This window comes from Pelobates fuscus, chromosome 1, assembly GCF_036172605.1.
Source record: "Pelobates fuscus isolate aPelFus1 chromosome 1, aPelFus1.pri, whole genome shotgun sequence".
Taxonomy (NCBI): Eukaryota; Metazoa; Chordata; class Amphibia; order Anura; family Pelobatidae; genus Pelobates; species Pelobates fuscus.
The window spans coordinates 148,929,094-148,952,053 of record NC_086317.1 but is presented as its reverse complement, the minus strand read 5'-3'; the positions used below and the strand labels follow the sequence as shown (position 1 = coordinate 148,952,053).

The 22,960-nt window shown below is 41.6% G+C and overlaps 1 protein-coding gene across 3 annotated transcripts in view; it reads left to right on the top strand.

Moving 5' to 3' along the window:
* Positions 1–22,960, top strand: part of TRAF3IP3 (TRAF3 interacting protein 3) — a 68,113-nt gene that overhangs the window by 11,630 nt on the left and 33,523 nt on the right. Inside the window, exons 1-6 of one of the 3 annotated variants that reach the window (XM_063450884.1) lie at positions 7,069–7,122; positions 13,026–13,441; positions 14,151–14,289; positions 17,035–17,098; positions 17,856–17,880; positions 21,818–21,847. In XM_063450884.1, the coding sequence (XP_063306954.1) occupies positions 13,097–13,441; positions 14,151–14,289; positions 17,035–17,098; positions 17,856–17,880; positions 21,818–21,847 (603 nt within the window). In that variant the 5' untranslated portion in view covers positions 7,069–7,122; positions 13,026–13,096. Of the gene's footprint in view, positions 1–7,068; positions 7,123–10,760; positions 10,830–13,025; positions 13,442–14,150; positions 14,290–17,034; positions 17,099–17,855; positions 17,881–21,817; positions 21,848–22,960 lie in introns of those variants that run through there. The other 2 variants (XM_063450891.1, XM_063450880.1) reach the window with 2 other exon arrangements.

The window sequence follows — 22,960 nt, the reverse complement described above, 5'->3', positions numbered from 1 at the left end:
TTGCGCAGACATTGCTGGCGGTAAGGATGATGATTTGATGACTTCGTCTGTTGTGGTTACGGCATATCCTGTGTGATATGTTCCTCCTTCATCGGCATATCTTGATCCATCCACAAACAGGGTAAAATCCGGATCTGGTAATGGATTCTCATGCACAGTTGGTAAGTGCACTGTTTCCATTTTCATCTGTTCAAAACAGTCATGAGGTGTTTCTGGGTCATAATCATTCTTTATGACCAGGTCTTGAAATTCCTTTTCCAGGAAATGGCGTGGCCATGCTTCTAGAAGGTCAGTTGTTGGGTATTTGGCAATACCATTTTCCTGTAGCTGTTCTTCATTCATGGTGGCCCATAGTTTTGCCATGGGCCCAAGATCATTCCATGACCTTGTCTTCAACTTGGTAACAGGAATATGTGGGATAGCGGTATCCCAATGGCGGTAGAGGTAGTTAAGTTGTTGAGGTAGCTGGACCAAGACCATGCTATTACCTTCAGAGTCACAATAGAAGTCTTGTGCAGTGAGCTTTACATCGGTCCAGTGGTAAAGCTCATCTTCATAGCAAGGTTCGGGAGTAATGTTTGGCTTGTACCACATGGTACAGAAGGCGTAATCCGGGCCTTCACAAAGAGGTGTCTCATCTTCATAAAATGACAAATGTGGATGCATGACTTTCTTGATACATCCACAGAGCAGGTAGATGTAGGTTTCATCTGTGATAAATCCATAATAGATACCCCCCTCAGGGAGTGGAAGAAGAGTGGACGGATTAAGCACTTGACATCTTTGGATGGAAATGTTGTCAGGCAAAAGAAGATGACACTGTAGGCGCAGGTGTCTGGCTGGAGACACGTGCTTGAGCTGGACTTGGTTGATAATAGCAGAAATGTCATGAGGGGCTAAAACAACCAGAGGGTGGCCAAGGACCAGGTCCGAGGTTCTTTCAATGAGCTCTCTTGCGGCAAAAACAGCCCTGAGACAGGAAGGAGTCCCTCTGGCCACAATGTCTAGTTGACATGAGAAATATCCAATAGGCCTCTGGCGGCCTTTTAAGTCATTCGTTTGGGTGAGAACTCCTGTTGCGTGGCCTTGTCTTTCAAAGACAAATAATTTGAAGGGTTTGGAGTAGTCAGGTAGGCCCAAGGCAGGAGCAGAAGCAATGGCACGTTTTAAAGCACCGAAATTGTCCAGAGCTTCATTGGTCAGACAGAACGGGTCAGACTTAAGAGCATCATAGAGAGGTTGCATAAGCAGAGAGGCTTCTGGGATCCATGCTCTGCAGTAGGAAATGAGGCCTAGGAAGGCATGAAGAGACTTTGAAGTCCTCGGAGGTGGAATGTCCAGAACAGCTCTTACCCGGTCCCGAGTAAGATGTCTGGTACCTTGAGATAGGCAATGTCCAAGAAAAATCACTGAAGATTGGCAGAATTGCAACTTGGTGAGTGAAGCTTTGCATCCTTGTTCTGCCAAATAGGAAAGAAGACTAATTGAACACCTTTCAGTAGTGGGTATATCATCTCCACAGAGCAGTAAATCATCCACATACTGGAGCAAGACAACTTCTGGGTGCTCAGCTTGCCATGGGTCAAGGATGGTGCCCATGGCCTTTGCAAATTGACTTGGAGAATTTTGTGCCCCTTGGGGCATGACAGTCCAGGTATACTGTTGCATCTCATGAGTGAAAGCAAACAGGTATTGACAGGACGGGTCCAGTGGGACACTGAAAAAGGCATTGGCCAGGTCAATGACTGTGAAGAATTTTGCAGATGGTGGGACTCCAGAGAGCAGAGTATGGGGATTTGGTACAAGAGGGGTGTCCAGGACGGTAGCTTCATTGACAGCACGGAGATCCTGAACCACCCTGTACTTCTCTGGCTCACCCTTTGGAGTTTTCTTTTTCACAGGAAATAACGGGGTGTTGCATTCAGATTTACATTTTACCAGGGCACCCTTCTCTAAGAGTGCCTTGATGTGGATAGAAATGGCAGCAGACTGTGCCGGTTTTAATGGATATTGTGGTTTTCTTGGTAACTTAGCTCCTGGAATGAGCTTCACCACCACAGGGGGAACATTTAGGTGACCTATGTCCTCTGGGCCTGAGGACCATAACTTGGCGGGCACCTGTGTTTTTAATTCCTCTGGGAAATTAGACCTTAATTCTGCTGCTTCCTCACGGGGCTTTTCTAAATGCAGCATCAGAGGCAAGGAGCACAGGGCTGAGGTGTCTGATACAGATAGAGGTGTAAACATTTCTACCTGCCCATCCGGGGTAAAGGTGATGGATGCTTGCAGGCGTGAGAGAACATCAGCACCTAACAGGTTAATTGGACATGTGGAGGATACTACAAAGCGAGCGAGCAGGCTAGAACCAACTCGTAGTGGAGTTGTTAAAGGGCTATGTCTCGGCTGGCCATCCACTCCAACACAAGAGACATCAATATTCGACAGAAAAGATGGGTCTGGCAGGTCTTGTTCTCGCAGAACACTACGGGCTGCACCTGTGTCAACAAGAAATGTGGTGGGGTGGCCTTCAATGGGCAAAGTCACTGTGGCAAGTGGCCCCCCTTTATCCCCTGTAGACACTGCCATGACAGGGGTCACAGACACAGGCTTGCCAATTTCCTATTCATCGGGTTCCTCAACTATTGGAACCCCTTTTTCGGCCTTAGTGGCCGGGGCGGGCCTGGATGGCTTTCTTGGCTCTCTTTTGGGTTCCGGGCAATCACTTTTAAAATGACCTTTAGCTTTGCAATTAAAGCAGAAGCTATCCTCTGGTCTGGTGCCCCTGGGAACAGGGGTACTGCGTGATACCATAAGAGGAGCAGAGCTTGGCCTCCTGGGGGTCTGGGTAGATTCTAGGCCCCTAGCAACTAAAAGCAGAGTATCCAGGGGAACAACCTTATATTCAGGGCGTGCAGCAATAATTCCCTTGCGTATAGAGTCCTTAACGCCTTGGACAAACGCACCTGACAGCATTTGTGAATGAATTTTGTCTGTAAGATCAAATCCTAAATCTGTAAACATTTGATACAGTCTTGCATGGAACCTTTCTACTGATTCTCCTTTGTCTTGAATAACATCAGTGAGGCCAGCAGCCTGATCCGCACGTTTGTCTTTGGCCCATTCTCTTAATTGGGTGCAAAAGGTTACCCCGGAGGGGTAATCAACATCACTGGAAAGCAGATCTGTACTGAGGTGACGGGCCATGCTCGGCCAGTATGCATCCCCTGCTTTAATAGCACAAATGCTCAGCAAATCACGCCATGCGGCGGAATAGGTCTTTTGAATTTGAACTATCCCTCGGTAAAAAGGCATAGGCTGTTTTTCTGGGTCGGGGAGCGATCTCATTAATGCGCTAGCTTGGGTGGGGTTAAAGGCAACATATTTGGGAGGGGTCCGTTCACCCCGGCCCTTGTGTCCAAAGGGATCATCGATGGAACGATGAGTTGAGGCTCCTGAAGCGGCTCCTGCAGCCTCCGACGAGTCCTGGGATGAACTATCCTCATCTCTCTCATCTAATTCTATGATCTGAGCTTTCTTTCGTGCAGGGCCTGGGTAAGGTGACAGGACCGGAGGATGAGCGGGGGTCCCAGATGCGGGGGTGGCTAGCGAGTCATAACCGGGGGATAGGTAGTCACCGGGAATTACCGGCATCAGGGCTGTACTGGGGGCCGCCATATTAGTGGCCGGAAAGGGTATTGTATTAGGGTTAAGGGAAGAAATGGCGGCCATGTTGGATGTGGGCACATCCGGAGCAGACTGTGTCGGACTGGGCATGACCGGGACCTGGGGAGTGGCTTGGGGAAGGGGTAGTGGATATCCGGGATAGGGCAGAGTCATGGGATATGGGAAGGGGTAGGGCCAGGCTGGGGAGGGGAAGGAGGTGGGGTATTGGACTGGGGTGGAGATGGGAGGGGACGGAGAGGGATTGGTAGGGGTGGGTGGAGGGGGAGGAGTCGGGGCGAGGGTGGAAGAGGTGGTTAGTTGGGCGGATGAGGAGGGGAGGGGATCATGAACGGAGGGGGAGCGTAGGGGAGGAATGGCAGATGAAATGTTAGGGAGAGGTACAGCAGGTAGCGTAGGGATGGATGAGGATGATGGGAATGTTAGGGACGGGGAGGGGGAAAAGAAAGATCCATCAGAATTCAGGACCGGGCAAACAGGGGAGGTGGCGGGATGGGTGTTAGGAGGATTGGGAGTGGGGAACATAGTCAGCTGGCTATCACCCACTGCTGACTGAACCTTGGGGATAAACGTCCCCTGGGCGCCACTTTGGGGCGCTGGCTGAGGGTAGACCCCAGCAACACAATTCTGATGATACACAAACAATTTCACACCTTTGTGATTTATTTCTTCCTCAACCCAACCTTCTAGCTGGATAGCCTTCGCTACTCTGTACCATGCTTCAGCAGTCTTTAATAAACCATTATCTGTAAGCTTGCCTTTCATTTCTGTCAGTAACTTACGCCAACTTTCTGGTTGCAATCTTCCACCCGTTGGTACAGTAATTTTACATACTTTTGCAATCTTTACAACACCTTTAACCATCTCCTCACCCTCTCTGTTTTCTACCAAATCACATGCTAACCAGCCCTTACTGGGCTTGCTTAAATCCTGCCCCATAATCCCCCTACCCCTATACCAGCGTCCTAGATATAGAGAGAGAGAAGGAAAACGGAACAAGAACGTCTACAATGCTCGACTGCCACCCGAGAACCGTGGGACTTTCTCAGGTGCGTCTTCCCAAAACGTAGACTAGTCACTGAATCCGCCTACCCGGGGTGGTAGACGCGGATTGGAGCGAGGTGAGAAGTGTGTGACCAATCACTTCTCCTTTAAGAGGAATGGGAGTGGATAGTATAATAATATAGGAAGTACAGAAAAGATGAAAGGCAAGGAAAATCCTTAGAGACAGACACAGGAGTTCATGAGACTCCTATTAAACAAACAAGACAACAATACAATTGAAATACAGTGCATGCATCACAATTCAAATGAAATCAACAGTAATTCCTTTCCTTTACTCATGTGCTTACTCCAAAGTCACCTCCCTCAATCCCGTAGTATCTTACTACCAACGGCCAAGGATAACAACTAACACCGGTCCGAAATCCATATGCCTCCCTCGTCACAGCAGCCCACTAATAGTGTCTGCGCTACCCTCACTCTTGTAGTGCCCCTATAAAGACCCACTTTATAAGTCCCACTACTCCGTGGTGATGAAGACAGCAATGCCTGCCCGAATTCACACACCACAAAATAAAAATTGGAATGGCTCCAGCTCAGCGCTCAAAGCTGGAGGGTACCACCACTCTGCAAGCAGAGTAACGTGCACAGAGAAGCTAGCTAGGCTATCAAAGTGACACAAGAAGGATCCCCAGGAAACTATGAGTCTACACAATCTCCACAGATCCAACACACCTCTTTTTCCCTACAGCCCCAGCCACGAGGCTCCTAAAAGAGTTAAACAGGAAAAGATGACCCCCAGGAACACATCCACAGGTCAACCCCCCTTTTTCCCTACAACCACAGCACCGTGGTTCCTAAAAGGGGTAAAACAGGCAACAGAAGACCTAGGCAAATCCCCTCAGGTCCACCCCCCTTTATCCCAAAAGAGGTAAAATACAAACAGATAAACAGACAAACCGAAGACCCAGGCAAGTCCCCTCAGGTCCACCCCCCTTTATCCCAAAAAGGGGAAAACAAGCAAGACAGAACCCCAGGCAAATCCCCTGCAGGACCACCCCCCCTTTATCTCAAAATGGGGAAACAGGCAAACAATTCAAACACACCCAGGCAACAGATAGACTAAAATGCAGGTAAACAAGTGAGTAACGAGGCACCGGGCAAGATATTACCTGTCTTTGATGTCCTCCCGGGAAGCAGTCACAGACACGTGGACGGGTCAATCAAAGGGGCCGGAACATACCGGTGGCTCTGCAGAAGTCTCTACCGTGTACCTGGAGGTGATCAATCTCCTTTCCTTCCCCCCGGATTCCTCCGTCCACCCTTGTCTTCCTTAGGACGGCTCACCGGCCGGACATAGCCCGATGCCCCACGTTGGGCGCCAAGTTGTTATGGTACTTTTTGAAAGTAAACCAAAATGTTCAAATGTCTATCTGTTCCTGTCCAAATCAATAAAATTAAATTGCGTATATACGCTGAAGTAATTAAGTCTGACACACAAGGTTCAGGTTAAAATAACTTCGAGAAAGTTTATTGGCAAGTGAAGAAAAAGCGGGCGCGCAGGCCCTTTTAAGAGGCATTTTGCGTCATCATTGATTATTAGAATATCAGCAAATAAACACCATCAATTGGATTAATTGTTAAGTGTCGGTGTTAGTGTCTTACCTATTGGTTCAAAAATAAGAAAGGTTAGTCCCGTGCCCACCCATCAGAGGTGGGATTATTCTGGACACGGGTGGGGATAAGGGGGTCCTAAGCGTCATTTTACACGGTCAATGATATCAGGCTTCATGTCCAGGTGCAAGGTCTCTTATGAATAGAACATTTCATTACTACTGTGTTCTGTGGCCTTCAAACTATACTATCTTACAAGTTCTAAGGAGTAGCCAGCAAGTCTTAAGGAGTAACCAGCACCTCCTGGTATTTGTCCTTGCAGGAAAACACAGTCTTTGTCTACTGTACTAATTGGGTTGAGAAGTTCAGTCACGTAATGTAGTTTTAAAATGAACAAGTTAAGTCATGAGGACAAAATGGAGGATTGAAGAAGTCAGGTTAGGGGGACAAAATGGAGGAGGAAGTCACAGTATAAGGTTAAAATGGAGTTAGTACAATAATTCAATACAAGTACAATAGTAATTTTTAATAATTCCACATCAGAAGCATAGTACCCCTGTGACATAGTTCAGCATAGGGGTGGACTTTTACTGTTGCAGAATTTTTGGGCAAATGCAGGAAGACAGGGCTCTCCCATATCATCCATTGTTCACTGGGAAGATTACCAGTTGTAGTAGCGCTTTGAAAAGTGCAAGCTCATGTTTGGTTTTAGCCTGTTGTGAACTGATAAGACATTGAAGGGAAACATGCTTGCTTTAAATGGCATTAAGACTTTATGAGTGACAAACAATGACTATATGTCCTCCTCGTCTCTGCTCTCTAAAGGTGAGTTACACTGTTTTGTTCTGCCAGGTTCTCTGTTTGGCCAAATAAAGTTAGAAAATGTTAAGCATAGTATGTGTTATAGCTCTGACAGCTTTTAAAATAAAATTAACAAAAAAGTGCTTGTATAGATAACAGGGGATTTGTGGATGCCTATGGTATAAGGATTTTTATTTTGCCAAAGGTAATGTGGAATTTGAAGATTAGGAGGATAAATATAGCAGAAAAGGGTTTTTTAACTGTGTTTTTATCTTCTGTCCTTCCAGAAGTCTCTTCTCACTTGTAATAATTTTTTTTAAATTGTATTCTTTATTTTTTGCGTGCAGTGTTAAATTACAAGCTTTCTTATTGACTTCATGATTTATGACAAAAGTTGTAATGACAATGTTAAACAAATAAGGTCAAGATGTGCTGCACATTTTTTTTTGTAAGAGAACAAGCTTAGTCATAGTAAGGCATTACATTAGCATAGAGGTCATAAAAACATGCAAATTGCCTGTAGATTAAACTAGAAGCAGGTATAGTAATCAATCATGCTTAGTGAACGAGAATATTATAGAGTCTTAAACTTATGAGGGTTGCCAACTAAGTTTGCTTGGTCGTCCTATAAAGCTTCAAGGCTTTGTGGCCACTGGGTCCCCCAACACTTTTGGGAAATTGACATAACCTATGGTGAATGAAAGTGAGTTCGACCCGTATGGCAAATGGCGTTCCTTAGTCCCTGATGCTGTTCAGCATGTGGACCCATCTGCAGTGAGGGAAGCGTGGTCAGCCTATTCCTCTGATCGGCAAGTGCAGGGTGTACATGGAAAGTTTACTTGGGCTCTGCGTCCTCATCGCGGTTCCGTGCCGGGAGTTCTGTCGGTATGTGCGTAGAGTACCTCGGGTGCATGATGCCGGTTCCATGCGTCGGTGGAAGTGTCTTCCTCTCCCTGGCCTGCAGATTGGCCCGCTCTGTGGGTCTACTGATTCGGGTGTTCCTGGTGGTCAGGTTTTTTACTCCCCCATAGCGGGCAGAGGCTCGGAGCAGTGCAGAATGCCGTCTGCGTTTGTTTCTTCACGCCTTTTGTTGCTTGGTCGTGGCTGTTCCACGGGTGGCTCTGTGCTGGCAAATAGGGGGCCCTGTGAGGAGGCATTTGGGCGTTTGGATTGCCATGCTTGGGTTCCTTCTGTTCCAGCTTGGCAGCTTGAGAGGTAGGTGGCTGTGGTCGCCTGTTGAGGCGATGCCAGAACTCCTGACATAGCGTCTCAAACCTGGCGTCAAACGATTCCCTCCACTGCCGGATCTCCAGGCTTGGTCTGCCATGCAGAGCATCCGCTGCTGCGGCCATCTTGTCGCTGCCGCGCGGTGTCAGGGCGTCGCTTTCGCTTAGATGTTTGGTGAGTCTGGGTTCCCAGTGGGGGCCGGGATAACCCCTGCCAGACAAAGGGGGGGGGGGGGGGGAACAGGGCTCCAGGAGTGAAGCTCCACTCGTAGGGCATCGCCTCGGGAGATCGGCCACCTCTCGCCGCGGCCTATGCCCGTCCAGGTAGGCCTCTAAGCCGAATATAGTGGCTGTTCAAGATGGTCCGGACCAGACAGCGTGCTCCTGGCTTATTTAATAGTCTGTTTGTGGCTCAGGCTGCCGTTTAGCAGAGGTTTTTGTCAGAAATAGCTTGGTTTTAGCTCGATTCAGCGGGAGCCCGAGAGAAACACATCTAGTCCGCTCAGACACCGGGCCCTGCCCCCCCACGTGTTATTATTTGGCTCTCTCAGTAAATTATGGTGTAGATATACACTGAAGCACAGTTTTAACTATGGTTACTGCATTTATGTTGGTGCTCTTGGGATTGAATATCCTTCAATACAAGTGTATTTTGAAAAAGGTTTTAACTTCTTTGATTTGCCTGGCTTTCACAATTTAACCCCTTAAGGACACGTGACATGTCATGATTCCCTTTTATTCCAGAAGTTTGTTCCTTAAGGGGTTAAATTAAAGGGGCAGTCAAAGCACCACAGCTATCTTTTATTGGATGAATGATATTTACTGGGTTATTAATTTAAATGAGAATTCAAAGTGAATTTAAAGTAAATTTAAAATGTAAGGTAAAAATAGCTTCTATTTAGCTACTCTGGCCTTAAATTTTAAATTAACTTTGAATTCACCTTGAATTCTTACTTTAGTAAATAACCTACTAGTGTTTTTTATTAGGAGCATCCAGGGGCGTAACTATCACAGGGCCCCGGTGCAAGAATCAAAGAATTCCCCCCCCCCCCCCACCTTCTCTCCCCCCACCCCTTACACTCTCATTGGTACACATCAACTGACATACACTTACTGACAGTCACACAGACATTGGCACACACAATTTCAATAACAGACAGACTCTCTCACTGATACAGATATGCTGTCATTCAGTGAGTGTGTCAGTGAGTGTATGTCAGACACACAGTCCTTGTCGCGCGCACTATTTAACCAACACACTTTTACTGACAGAAAAACACACTCACTGACAGACACACACACACATACTCAGATACACATACACACATACTCACAGACATACACACAGTCTCATTGATTTAACACACATTGACAGACACAGTCAATAACAGACAGACACATTTGCCTTTTTGACACACACTAACAGACACACACACTTACTGACAGATGCACTTACTGACAGACACACACACTCACTGATTTGACAAATTCACACATATGCATTCTCTCACAAACACTCACAAATTAATTTTATGTATTTTTTGAGGCCCACCCAACCTCCTTACCTTTGGGAGATCTGGTGTCGGTCCTCTCCTTTGGGTCCAGTGGGTCCTTTCCCTGGGGTCTAGTGTGATGCTGCTTGAATCTTCTTGTTCTTCCTCACTGCTACCTTGCACGCCGTTTGTGACACTCAGTCACACTTACTTATGTGTGTATATACATCTTTGTATTCCTAAAGCTAGAGTGTCCCTTTAAATATCCATTTCTAGCACCTACTGTTATCGGAAATCCAGGCAGGATAACAGGCTGGATTTGGACAGGAACACTACACCCAGACCACTTTAATGGGATAAAGTGATCTGGGTGTCTATAGTGTCAATTTAAAGTTTGACTATTTTAGCCTAAAATTTGAAATGAATTCACTTTGAGTTCTCACTATAGTGAATCATCATTTGTGTGTATGTGAGAAAGAGAGACTCACTCAGTCATGGGCAGCTTATCTAGATCTTATGGGGTTAGCATGATATGTGTACTGATATCAGACATAAAAGTAAGGAAGAAATGATTCAAACTGCTTGATTGACAGGCCAGGGAGGTTGTCCTAAACACAGAAAAAAGGTGAATGGTAGGCCAGGGAGGTGGACTTAAAAACAGAAAAGAATGTGTGTTGATATGGTCCTTGCACCATGAGTAAAATTAAATGCCTATGGTGCTTGATTTTTGCCATATTCGTACTAGGTAGCTCTATGAGACCTGACTGTTCTGAACTGCAGTCTAGCCTGAGATCTTGCAGCAAGATATTCCTTAGTAAGCATGGGCCAATGTGTGAGTTACATAAACAGTCTGGCTAAGTTTCCTGAACCTGTGACAAGAGGAGACATGCATCTGTCACACCTACCTGTCAACAGCCTATCATCATTCACACACAAAAAACACAAGACCTTCCCAAAAAAAACCACACAAATATTTTATGTTCCCCAGGATTCACAAGCAGCAAGATAACTGGTTAGTAATTTTTTTTTGTGTTGGTTTTCTTCATTAAAACTGATACCGTGATCCTTAGAAGTGAGATCACGTACATCTTTTTTGTTACATATTTTGTTCATAGATCTCTCGAAGAGGCTGTTGCATTAGAGTACGGGATGTCTTTATTTACAATACTATGGTGAACGGAAGCTGTCTGACCAGTTTTCCTTGTTTTTGGTTGTAGATTGAAAAAGAGATCAGACATGAAAATGCAGGTGCTACTCCGTTACTGCTCTTAAAGTATTGTTCATCACAATCTCTTAGGGATTTGTTTACTAAGTAATGAGCAAAACGTGGAGAACTTGCAAAGGAATAGCTATAATAATCAAGCTTGAAAAATAGCTTAGCTGGAGAATTTTTCCATTTTGATTACCTTAGTCTAGAATTTGCAATTCTCTTATCAATTCTTAATACTACTTCCCAAAGAAGTTTAAAAATTACTGCATTTTTTTCTAAATTCCCAAATAAAAAGGTGGCACAATTATATTTTGTGACTGTATTATTAGCATTGCGATAGCAATTCCGTAAGCAATTATAAATGAACATGATCTACTGCCATGCACGCATTATACCGTGAAAGCATGGAGCATGCAACTGATGTCAATATATTGATTTCTGCATTTTTCATAAAGAATTGTATCTGGCAGAAAATCCAGTGGTAAACGATTTGAATACGGTAGTATCCTCTGTGTTCTTAGCTGCCTTGTTTTCTCTTCCACGTATAACAGTGATGATGAGAAATTACACTGTTTGTTTTTATAGAATGAGATCTCAGCAATCTGTTTTAAATAGATATCTATTATTAGAGAGAACCTGCGTAAAATGATATAGTGCTAGAAATTTTATTATGCAATTAACTATAAAATTAAAATTATATAATAATATCTACAGTGAACAATACATTTGAAGTCTGATTGCATTATATTTTAGAAAAAGGGCAAGACTATTTTACCCAAAGAAAGAAGAAAAAATATTCACTTAAGAGTTATATGAGTTTGATTTTCTTTTTCTACAAAAGCTATAGTGTCATTTAATTATATACAGTATATTACTGCAGAAATATATACTTATAATGCCCCCAATGTGCCTTGAATGTGTTGAAACAGAGCAAAAACATAGCTGGAAAGTAATAGAATGGAAAAGTTAGCACTTAAAGGCATACTACAGTGCCAGTAATACAAAGCTGTATTACTGGCAATATAGCTCCCTCTGCCTCCTCCTCCCTCGTGCCCCTCCGCCCTCCCATCGCCACAATGAAAAAGGGCTGAAAACCGCTTATTACTTACCCGATCCCAGCACTGATGTCCCTCGGCACTGGGTCGCGGCTCCGCCTCCTCTGACGTCGCTCGATGAGGGGTGTGCTGATGTGCAAGTGCCGCGTCCGCATGTGCATTAGGCCCTCCACATAGGAAAGCAATGCTTTCCTATGGGGAAATAGCTGACACTGGATGTCTTCATGCAGAGCGAGAGGAAATCCAGCGTCAGTTAGCGAACCAAAAGTCCGGTAACATTCCAGAAGCGCCTCTAGTAGTTGTCTGTTTAACAGCCACTAGAGGCTGTCTTAGTGCTGCAATGTAGACATTGCAGTTTCTCTAAAACTCTATTGTTTTACATTGCAGCACTAAGTGCAAGAGGGACACTGTCCTCAGACCACTTCAATGAGCTTAAGTGAGCCTGTAGTGTCCATTTAACCAATATTACATTATAAGAATTAGAATAATTCAAAATGATTTCAGAATTATTTTCAGAATGTTATAGTATGTTGAATACATACACATACATTTAAATCTTGACCTAGTACTGCTTTGGGATTTTTCAATAAAGTGCTTCTTTCTAAAATTCAGATGCTTATATCAATAGCAGTTATAGTTTTTTGAAAAGGCATTTGCGTACAACTAGCCTTATAGACTACTGCCTACTGTGCTTCACTGTGAATGTCAATAACTATGCTTTAGTTTAGACTAACAGTCACCCAATCATTGAACAAAGTGCCATTAATTTAAGAAGCCAATCTAGAGTAGTGGGATATCATTAGCGCTGACTACAGTGGGATAAATATATAATACATATCAGTGATCTACAATTATTCAGAAGACCATGATTTTAGAAAAGTGCACATACTGCTATGAAACTGGCACTCACATATCAACACGCTTTATATGTTTCCTTTCTTAGGTGGACACTGAAGGGTGAGTCCAAATGTAAATGGTGTAAGAATAGACGTATTTTCTTCTGTGATACCAGCTATGCTTGCTAAAGCTACAATGTCCCCCATAAACCAAAAACATTTCCAAGAAAGCTTTGAGGACAAACATGAAAGGAGGTTGGAATACCATGAAGCCTTGCGAAGCCGTCATAATGCTACCTCATGCCGCCAGAACAGTCCAGACTGGGGACGTGACCAAGAGAAGTTGCAAACATCCCCACGTCAACAGGAATTGTTCAGGAGGAGACAACTCTACGCTGAGAATACTGGAGATAAATGTATAAAGTCTCCTCCCAAATACCACAAATACAGTAAATGCTCTCCTGTAAGACTAAGTGTAGAAAACCAGATCAAAAAGGAAGAAGAAGTGTCACCAAACAATAAGGTAATTTTTATTACAACTAGTCCTCGGACCACTCAAAGTCCAGGGTCATTGTACATCCTCAAAGACGTGAGTACAGTCTTTGCATGTGGCTGCTTACCACTATAGTCCTCAGTTCAAAGCAAGGAGGTAATAGAGATAGGTATGTGCAATAATGTAATACATTTACCAACAAGATGCTGCAATGGTGCTATCAGATGCTCTGCTATCAGATGCTTATGAATACCAGCATTAGTAAGATGCATAGCATTGTCTTCCTTAATGTTTTAGTTAAATCTATAACTGTTTCAGCAATTGACAGTATATTCATACAGCATAGTTTTAGGTGGAGTCGAGATTCTGATCCCAACTCCAGAGACCTTAATGGGAATCTCTACGGCCCACAGAGTAGATCTCTACGGCCCACAGTTTAGTTGTAAGATGGTCCATCACCTCTATATTAGTCCATAGGATAGAAGTATATGAGCAATAGGGGTTACCCAAATATCCCACCACACTTCATGCACAGCATTGATTCAAAGAAAACAACTGCTCTAAGATGTGTGATTGAGCTTTTGTCTTCTTTTCGAAATACACTAAAATTTGCTTTTGCTTATTGCTCGTTTAAATATGAGGCTGATGGCTAAATCTGTAATAGATTTCAATGTTACCATGGGGTTAATATGTTTGACAAAGAATTATGAAATAAATATATGTGATTTCACCCCTACAGATCTCCTGGCATCATAATCACTCCAGTAGCTCCCCTAGAAACCCTGCAGGTTTTCGACCAGATATGATGAATTATAGTTTTCAATGGGAACCTTCATCCAGAGGGATAAACACACAGAATGTATCAACAAGAGAGAGAGGTGAGAAAAACACTTTCAAAGAAGCTATACATAAACAGGGTTATTCAAAGTGAATTAAAAAATCTCACTCCAGTAAATAATCCTGATATTACTGTTCTGTTGTGGAATTCCTTTCGATCGGTGTGCTGTATGTTTAAACCCAGCATAGTCACTGCTCTATCTTGCGAGATCACTGATACATAGTTTTACTGTTGATGTGAACTATTGTATAGTCTAGAACAGGGGTAGGAAACCATTGGCACTTCAGATGTTGAGATGTTGTGGACAACATCTGCCATAATGCTCTTATAGTCATGCTGCCACATCATTACGGGAGATGTGGTCTACTACATCTGGGGTACTAAAGATTGACTGGTCTGGTCTAGAACATAGAACCCACAGCAGTTTAACATAGAACTTATAGGGCAAGAAATATTTGGCCACCATCTTCTCATTTTCTTTTGAGCTGTTTTCAAGTAGCTTGATGAAGATGGAAATATTTTGCCATCTAAAGCCCAGTCCTCCATTTATCCTCACATAATCTTCCAAAATCCATCCAGCCTTGGGCGACAATAACAAGCTACAAGCAGAGGGGAGGTTTGCCCAGAGATGGATTACTACAGTTTGGGCCTTTGGGTTTTATGCAAGCCTTTACATTCTGTAATTATACGTTTGCAGGGTTGGCTTTCTGTGTCTTTTAGTAATTGATATAAAATCTTAGTGCTTACTTACAAAGTTCTCTGTTACTGTGCCCCAATCTATATATCCTCACTAAAAAGAAGTGTGTCTATACCAAACCTATCCACAATGCCAGCAACCCATGTCTGGCCTCACGTTTGACATTGCCCATGATTCACCAGGTGCTGCTCACTGCCTCCACCGGAGAGCCAGAAATTCCAAAATTCTGTTAGCACTCCTGGGCTAAGCCCTGCAATGCTAGGGTCCTGGGGAAGGGTGTGTTGGAGCACTGCTGGCAACATAACCATTACAGTATGATGCTAAAAGTGTTCCACCTTATTCTCTGGATGTCACAAAACAAGGAGCATATGTAAAAATGTTGCATTTATTTTAATTTGACCCTTTGTATAAGTACATTGAAGCCGTTTTACAGCCATTTCTGCCTTTTATTCCTTTTTGTATCTTTTTGTGCCTTGTTTATTATTCATTTGAATGCAACCAACTGTTTAATTAAAAAGAAAACACACACATTTTCAAAATTAAAGAACAAAATAGTTATATTATAGCAAAAAAGGACATTCACAGTATAAATATTTTTTTTATACATTGACCAAAAAAAAATGAAGAATATAAAAAGCCTGCCAAACTGGTGTTGGTGCAAACATATGTTGTAAAGAAATTAAACACGTCTACACTGATTTTTTTAATTTTATTATTTTTTATATGTTGAAAGAGACAAGTTTGTAACCAGAAAAAAATATTATAATAAAAAGTGACGTATCAAAAAGGACAGGAAAGATAAGGAATAGTTTGACTTCAATAAGGGAATAAATATAAATGAAAAGGAAAAGCACTAGAAAAAAAAAAACATGTAAAAAGTGAAGCCCATTCTTTGCATACCTTATAGCAGTACATTTAGTAGTTAGCCTTTCTTCTGGGAAAACCACACTTACCTACACTGTACACTGCAGCTACACTGTAGCTGCAGTAACATGTTTCCCTATTTCATTTAGAAAAGTTGTGCAAACATGTGAGAGGGTAGAAGTCACCAATGAAATATGTCTACTGGTCCACTGCTTTCTATAATGATTGCACCACTTTTAGTGCTTGCACCGTTTGTTTAAAACATAACACTTGAAGAAAGTGATTCATATGAGTGCAGATAACAGATATAAACATCCAGGATACGTCTGTTAAATTATAGGGAGTAACACCCGACCTTATCCCACAGCCTTCCCTTCCCCCCCATCTCCTGTCCCTTTCTTTAAATGTGTAACTCCCCGCTTCGGCAACTGCATCTTCAACCTTTCCCCTCCTCATGTACCTACACCTACCCCTCACATAGCAGGGAGAGGTGTCTGTAAGCAGTTTAGTGTCCCAGCAACCAACAGACTCCGCAAACCCATTGCCGCATACCCGCACTGGCGGCTCTTCTAACATTGAACGCTACTCATTAAGTAATGTCATACTACATAAGAAGCAACATCCTTACTCACCTCCTGCTGCACGGAGCGAGCCAGGATACTGCTTCTATTATTCCTGAACAATAATATACACTACACTGACACTTAGCATGCATTGAAGACAGTTTCTTTGCCGCTTCCTGCTGCTTACGATATTGACTTTAGCTTGTCATTTGGACCTATGTGTCTAATGTGTTTGCTACACTTACAACCAAACCACTGAATGTTGCAACTGTCTCACAAACACATTGCTGTCCTGTTTCATTGAAACGATCAGTATACTATCCCTGCTGTTACTGCAAAATGTTACTTGTCATAAGGATACTTAGCCTGAACTATAGGAAACGTGTTGGCTGCAATATGTGGCATAATACCATGTACTAGCCATTGAGCCCTAGTTGTCTAGTTTATCTGTTGCATACTCAATTGTACTGTTGACTGCTATAACCTTGCTCAATAAACAGCTTTTTGAAATAGAAATTATAGGCAGTCCCTTTCGGCTTATAGGCACGTGTACTGATGTTTGAAAATAAGATTGGGCAAAATGAATTGAATTAACATTTTCTAATTTCTAAAAGTGAATATAAATATATAGCTGAAACATATGTTGTTGTGTTATTCACAGGTGTTCAGACTGTACAGGACCCACCAACACTGTGTATTAAGAGAGAGTCAAGTCAACAGACAGAGTAAGTACAGATAGAAAATACAGGTCGATGTTATCAGTGTCATAAGGGAGTATAGACTTCTCAAGTAAATGCAAAAAAATGAAAGGTAAACTTTTGGCACTATAATTATTTAATCTAATTGAATTTACTAAGAGTGCTTGCAGTCCCCTGGTGCTATCCGTCCATTCAACTATTTTCAAGCGGTAAAACCTGCCTGTCAAATTTTTTGATGGTTTTAAAAGCAGATTTCCTGGTATATTACTCTTGTGTGCAGAACATAGAACAACAGCTATCTGCTGGCCTATTCATTGCCAGCACTTTACAAGATCATCCTCTAAAAAAGTTTTTTACATGCAGCAGCATCATAAGAATATATATATATTGAAATTACAATCTACAGTGTGCTGTCAAAATTCTGATTTAATTAACTCTTTTAGAAAAGTAGGATTTAGTACTGCAATAAGGGCATGTAAAAGGTTGACCTAAGCATATTTGTGTGCAGAACATTGCATTAGGGTGCGCAGCCAAAAAATATTTTACCATTTGTTCACCAAAACCCATGGAAAAGTTCCCTTAGCAACCAAAACAGGAGACAAGGATTAGGGGGGTGCCTATGCACACCTAACACACATAGGGACATAGGGACATAAGCCATTTTTTTTATCCGTAATTACAAAGTTTCTATAATGCCAAATTAAATGCTACCAAAATTAATTTGTGTGAGATAGAATTTCTACCCTGATGAATTAACAGTGTGCTAATTTTTAATGTTTTACAGTAGCTCAGTGACTGTTTTAAATGGGGTAAGTATGGCATTTAGATTCATATACATCTTTATTTTTTTTAGAATATGTTTTGCCAGGAAGAATATATTAATAGTTCATTACTTTTCAAGTGTATCTTGATGGCAAAATCAGAAAGTCATATAATGGGAGATTTACATCAGGTATATATGTTCTCTTAAATCTGTGTAATGCCAATCAGCTCTAAAGAATGAACTACGTTTAGATGCAGAAAATTAGAAAGGTGTTTGTAGTATTGTTTGTTTATATGGCCTGTCTGGTGTGTTATAATGTGCATGGGCTGTCTTTGATGTTCAATGTGTATATGTAGGTTGCTCATAGTACTGTATGTGTGGCATGAGCTCTTTGTAACATTGTGGGAGGGGGCTGCTTGTGTCATGTATGTGTGGTCTATCTGTAGTGTTTTCTGGGAATTGTGTGTAGGGGAGATATCTGCATATATCTGCGGTGTTTTTATTTTATTTTATTTTTTTTATTAACTATAGCTATGCCAGGGTGGGGGCCATGAATCCTCATAAACATTGCAGCACTATGTGCAAAAGGGACACAGCACCCAGACCACTTCAATGAGATGAAGTGGTCTGGGTGTCTACAGTGTCCCTTTAATGTATGGAAGTTGGTTGCAATTTGGCTGTTGACAAATAAAGATTTGATATACTTATACAGAGATCCAACTGATTTGAAAGGGCAAGCAGAGATTTAAAAAAAAAAAAAAATAACAAAAAAAAAATTGTCTTTTTTCGATAGCTAAATAGGAAACGTTCAGTGTGTTTTCATGAAATGATAAGTTTTGCATAACTAACACCATTCCGCAGCATTTCAACACTTTGTGAATACACCTAATTGTAACAATTTATAACAAACACATGCACAAACACACAAATACAGACATACACGTGTACTAATATACAGGCACTCACATAGATTCACATATACAGACACTCATTTAAATGCAGAGATGCACACACACATAAATAATACAGGCACAAACTCACGCATACATACATACATACATACCTCTCTTTCATATTCCATCCCCCTTATCATATCTCTCTATTTCATCTTCCATGTAATATATTTCAGCTTACCCCCACTCCCATAATACTTTTCATGTTATTTGATATTTAAACCCCCCCCTTCATTTACCCAGGTGTTGCAATAGGGCATGTTTGTATATGAAAACATATTCTTACATATTCCACTCCTGCCACTTCACATAGAGATGAAGCCGTGAGTGAAGTACTGATCACTAGATATGCTCTATCACAGCACTCAATGTGACATTTATATTAAATTGCAATTTTTATTTATATGTTTTTCCAAGACATGAACTGGAGCCCAAGTCTATAATGATAATTCTCTCCATTTAGATTCATTGAGGGATTTAGGAAATGAACAGCGTATCTTATACTATGTAAAACTGTTCGCTTTGCCTGAAAAAAAAAATCTCATAACAAATAGGCAATATAATTATATTTTATTTGAAAGCCCACTGCATGCACCTAATGTGGCAAATTGGATCCAACGGCAAATTATTTATTTTTAAAGAACCAAAGAATGCTCAGTTTCCCAGTTTCCATAATCTGCCACTGGGAAGGAGTCCCAAAGGTTCCTGCTCTACACATTAAAGGAACACTACAGAGTCACTAATACAAACATGTATTTCAAATACTATAGTTTTCCTTTACTTATTTAGCTGTCATCCCATAAAGAATATTAAACACATATTTTTTTAATATTTAATATTGTAACTGAAACTTTTGAAATCTTCATCTTCTTTCTATGAAACAGACTTATAAAAAATATGTATAAAAAAACCCCGTAAAAGTCCAGCTTTTAAATTCTAATCCATGCTTTCAGCCCCATTGTCTGCAGATGAACTCTCCCCTAAAGTGTGACTGGGTTAAGTCCAAGCTGATTACAGTGCGGCCAACTCTCACCATAAATTCCACTGCACTGTAGTAAGCTCTGGATTCCACATAGCAAAGCACACTAAAACATCATAAAATGTGAGCTTCTCTGTCAAGTGAAGAATCTTAATCCAGCCAAGCCTGTTACAAGAGATGGCCCAGCTGGGTATGGGCTCTGTTAAAGGAACACTATAGTCACCTAAATTACTTTAGCTAAATAAAGCAGTTTTAGTGTATAGATCATTCCCCTGCAATTTCACTGCTCAATTCACTGTCATTTATGAGTTAAATCACTTTTTCTGTTTATGCAGCCCTAGCCACACCTCCCCTGGCTATGATTGACAGAGCCTGCATGAAAAAAAAAACCTGGTTTCACTTTCAAACAGATGTAATTTACCTTAAATAATTGTATCTCAATCTCTAAATTGAACTTTAATCACATACAGGAGGCTCTTGCAGGGTCTAGCAAGCTATTAACATAGCAGGGGATAAGGAAATCTTAATTAAACAGAACTTGCAATAAAGAAAGCCTAAATACGTCTCTCTTTACAGGAAGTGTTTATGGAAGGCTGTGCAAGTCACATGCAGGGAGGTGTGACTAGGGTTCATAAACAAAGGGATTTAACTCCTAAATGGCAGAGGATTGAGCAGTGAGGCTGCAGGAGCATGTTCTATACACCAAAACTGCTTCATTAAGCTAAAGTTGTTCAGGTGACTATAGTGTCCCTTTAACTTTAAATTCTTTTCCAGTACAGGGTCCTTTGGACCCTCACTCAGTTTTTTAAAACGTCCTTGCTACTAAGATAAAAGCCCCAAGAGACACAAACTGCTTTGTAGCAAATTGTGCATAGTTAGTATGGTTTGGGTCCCAGAAAATTATTTCTATTTTACAGAAGGACTATTAGAGTAGAGCAGGTTAACACAGATTCAGGATAGGGAGAGCTCTTACCTGTACATAGCATTCAGTATACTTTTATCTTTCTATTAAGGAACACTATAGTGTCAGGAATAGAAACGTGTATTCCTGGCATTATAGTTCTAATAACACTATTTAGGGCCCCAGCTCCATTGTCAGCAAGGTAAAAGGTGATTTTACACACCTCTTTCCAGCGTCACACAGGTCTCCTTGTGGCTGGCTCCGCCTCCTTGGCTGAGATCATCAAACGTGATCATTCCAGCCAATCCAATGCTTTAGGAAAGAAATGGGAGGCTGGCGCGCATGTGCTGTACCGATCAGCAGCTACTTATAGAGATGCATTGAATCAGAGCGTGGAGACCCTGAATGTCAGTGCTGCACATTGTGTGAGTGACTGCCACTAGTCGTGTTCCTAGCCAGTGACAGGCTGAGGACAACAGAACAACTACTTTAAGCTGTATTTTTTCCCTTCCCTGTAGTTGCTAGTTGTAGTGGTGAGAAGGTGGGGGAGGTCAATGGGGGAATGTTGGCTGTACATTATGTTACTAGCACAAAGGTGTCTTAGTGAGTAGCTTTGAATAACAAAACAACCAATTCTTTTTATGAAGTTTTCCTCTTTTTCTATGTATCCCTTGATAATGGCATCTACATTGTGACATAAGGAATCTTTTAAAACAATTGTTATGGACAAGTTGGTTTCCTGTCAAGCTACAGGTCTTTTATCACTACAAAGCAGAAGCCTGTGAGAACATTCACTGTTTGCATCAGCAGCAAAGCATTGGTCCATGTCTTACTGTGTAGGGGGAGGGACACAAAGCAGCTAAAAATACAGGGTTATTCACCCAAGTGGGATTTCTCAGAAATTCAAAGTGAATTGCACCTCTTGGGCCAAAATAGCCAAACTGAAAAAAAACATACTTGCCTTAGAGACTTTCCAATTCAGCTTGAAATTAACTTTGAATTTAATGAATAACACTTTTTCGCTTCTTAAGAAAAGTTAAGAAAAGTTTTCACATACGTTTGTATAATGTTATAATACATTTCCTAAAAAACAAAGAGGCTATTTTTTTGTTTTGTTTGTTTTTTTGTCTTATAAAATCCTATTTTTCAGGAGTTGCTGGAGCTTTCTGAATACCTTGAGGTGAGTTAGTCCATATATAAAATATAAAATGTGAGTTGATGGTTATTGGCTGGCTGAATAGTAATGGGTGTTATTTTCACACATTTGAAAAGCTATAATCATATCATGTATAATACGTAGGACAGTAGTAAGGTGACAGGCTAATATCTTATCCGGAAGCACAGTAAAAGAGCTAAATGTTCTAATATTGCAAGCACAGTGTACACAGTATTTCCTTCCCATCACATTGATTACATAACGAGGAATAGGCATCTTATATTTTAATTTCCAGAAACCTAGCATTTGTGTATGTTAGGCTTTCAAGATTATTTTTATTATTGCCATTTATATAGCGCCAACAGATTCCGTAGCGCTTTACAATATTATGAGAGGGGGGATGTAACTATAAATAAGACAATTACCAGAAAACTTACAGGAACGATAGGTTGAAGAGGAGGACCCTGCTCAAGCGAGCTTACATTCTAAGATTAACCTCATAGTTGTGAGACAGGTTTCTTAAAGGTCTCAAGCTGAGCATACTTTTCACCTCAAATATTGAAATGATTTTCCTCTTCAAGAATATTTGCTTTTGTTCCTGTTCACTGGCATATATATTTCTGGAAATGGAGGCACAGCTGTAATATCCTTTTTAGAAAATATATTGGTTGTAGCCACATTCTTAATATTTTAATTTAGGTAATTCATATTTTTATACTGATCAGGTGTTTACAATTTGTGCTTAATTTATACAAATTATAAATATAAAACAGATGTACACTTGATGGGGAAAACATGTTAAATAATCAGATTCAGTAAGTAATCTATAGGCAGTCCTTTTTGATTATTCCTTGATAAAATACAGAATTAACTCACAGCCTGTGGGGGATCTCTTACCTTTATTTTATTCCAGCGTTGTGCGCGTGTCCGCCGGCGTTGGCCGTCTCCTTGGCTGACATCATCAGAATTGATAACCTCATCCAATCCAATGCTTTCCCATAGGTGCTGGCCAATCAGCATCTCCTCATAGTGATGCATTGAATCAATGCATCTCTATGGGGAAAGTTCAGTAACTCCATGCAGAGCAAGTAGTCGCTCCATGTCAGTACTGCACATTGTGCAGCACTGACTCAGGAA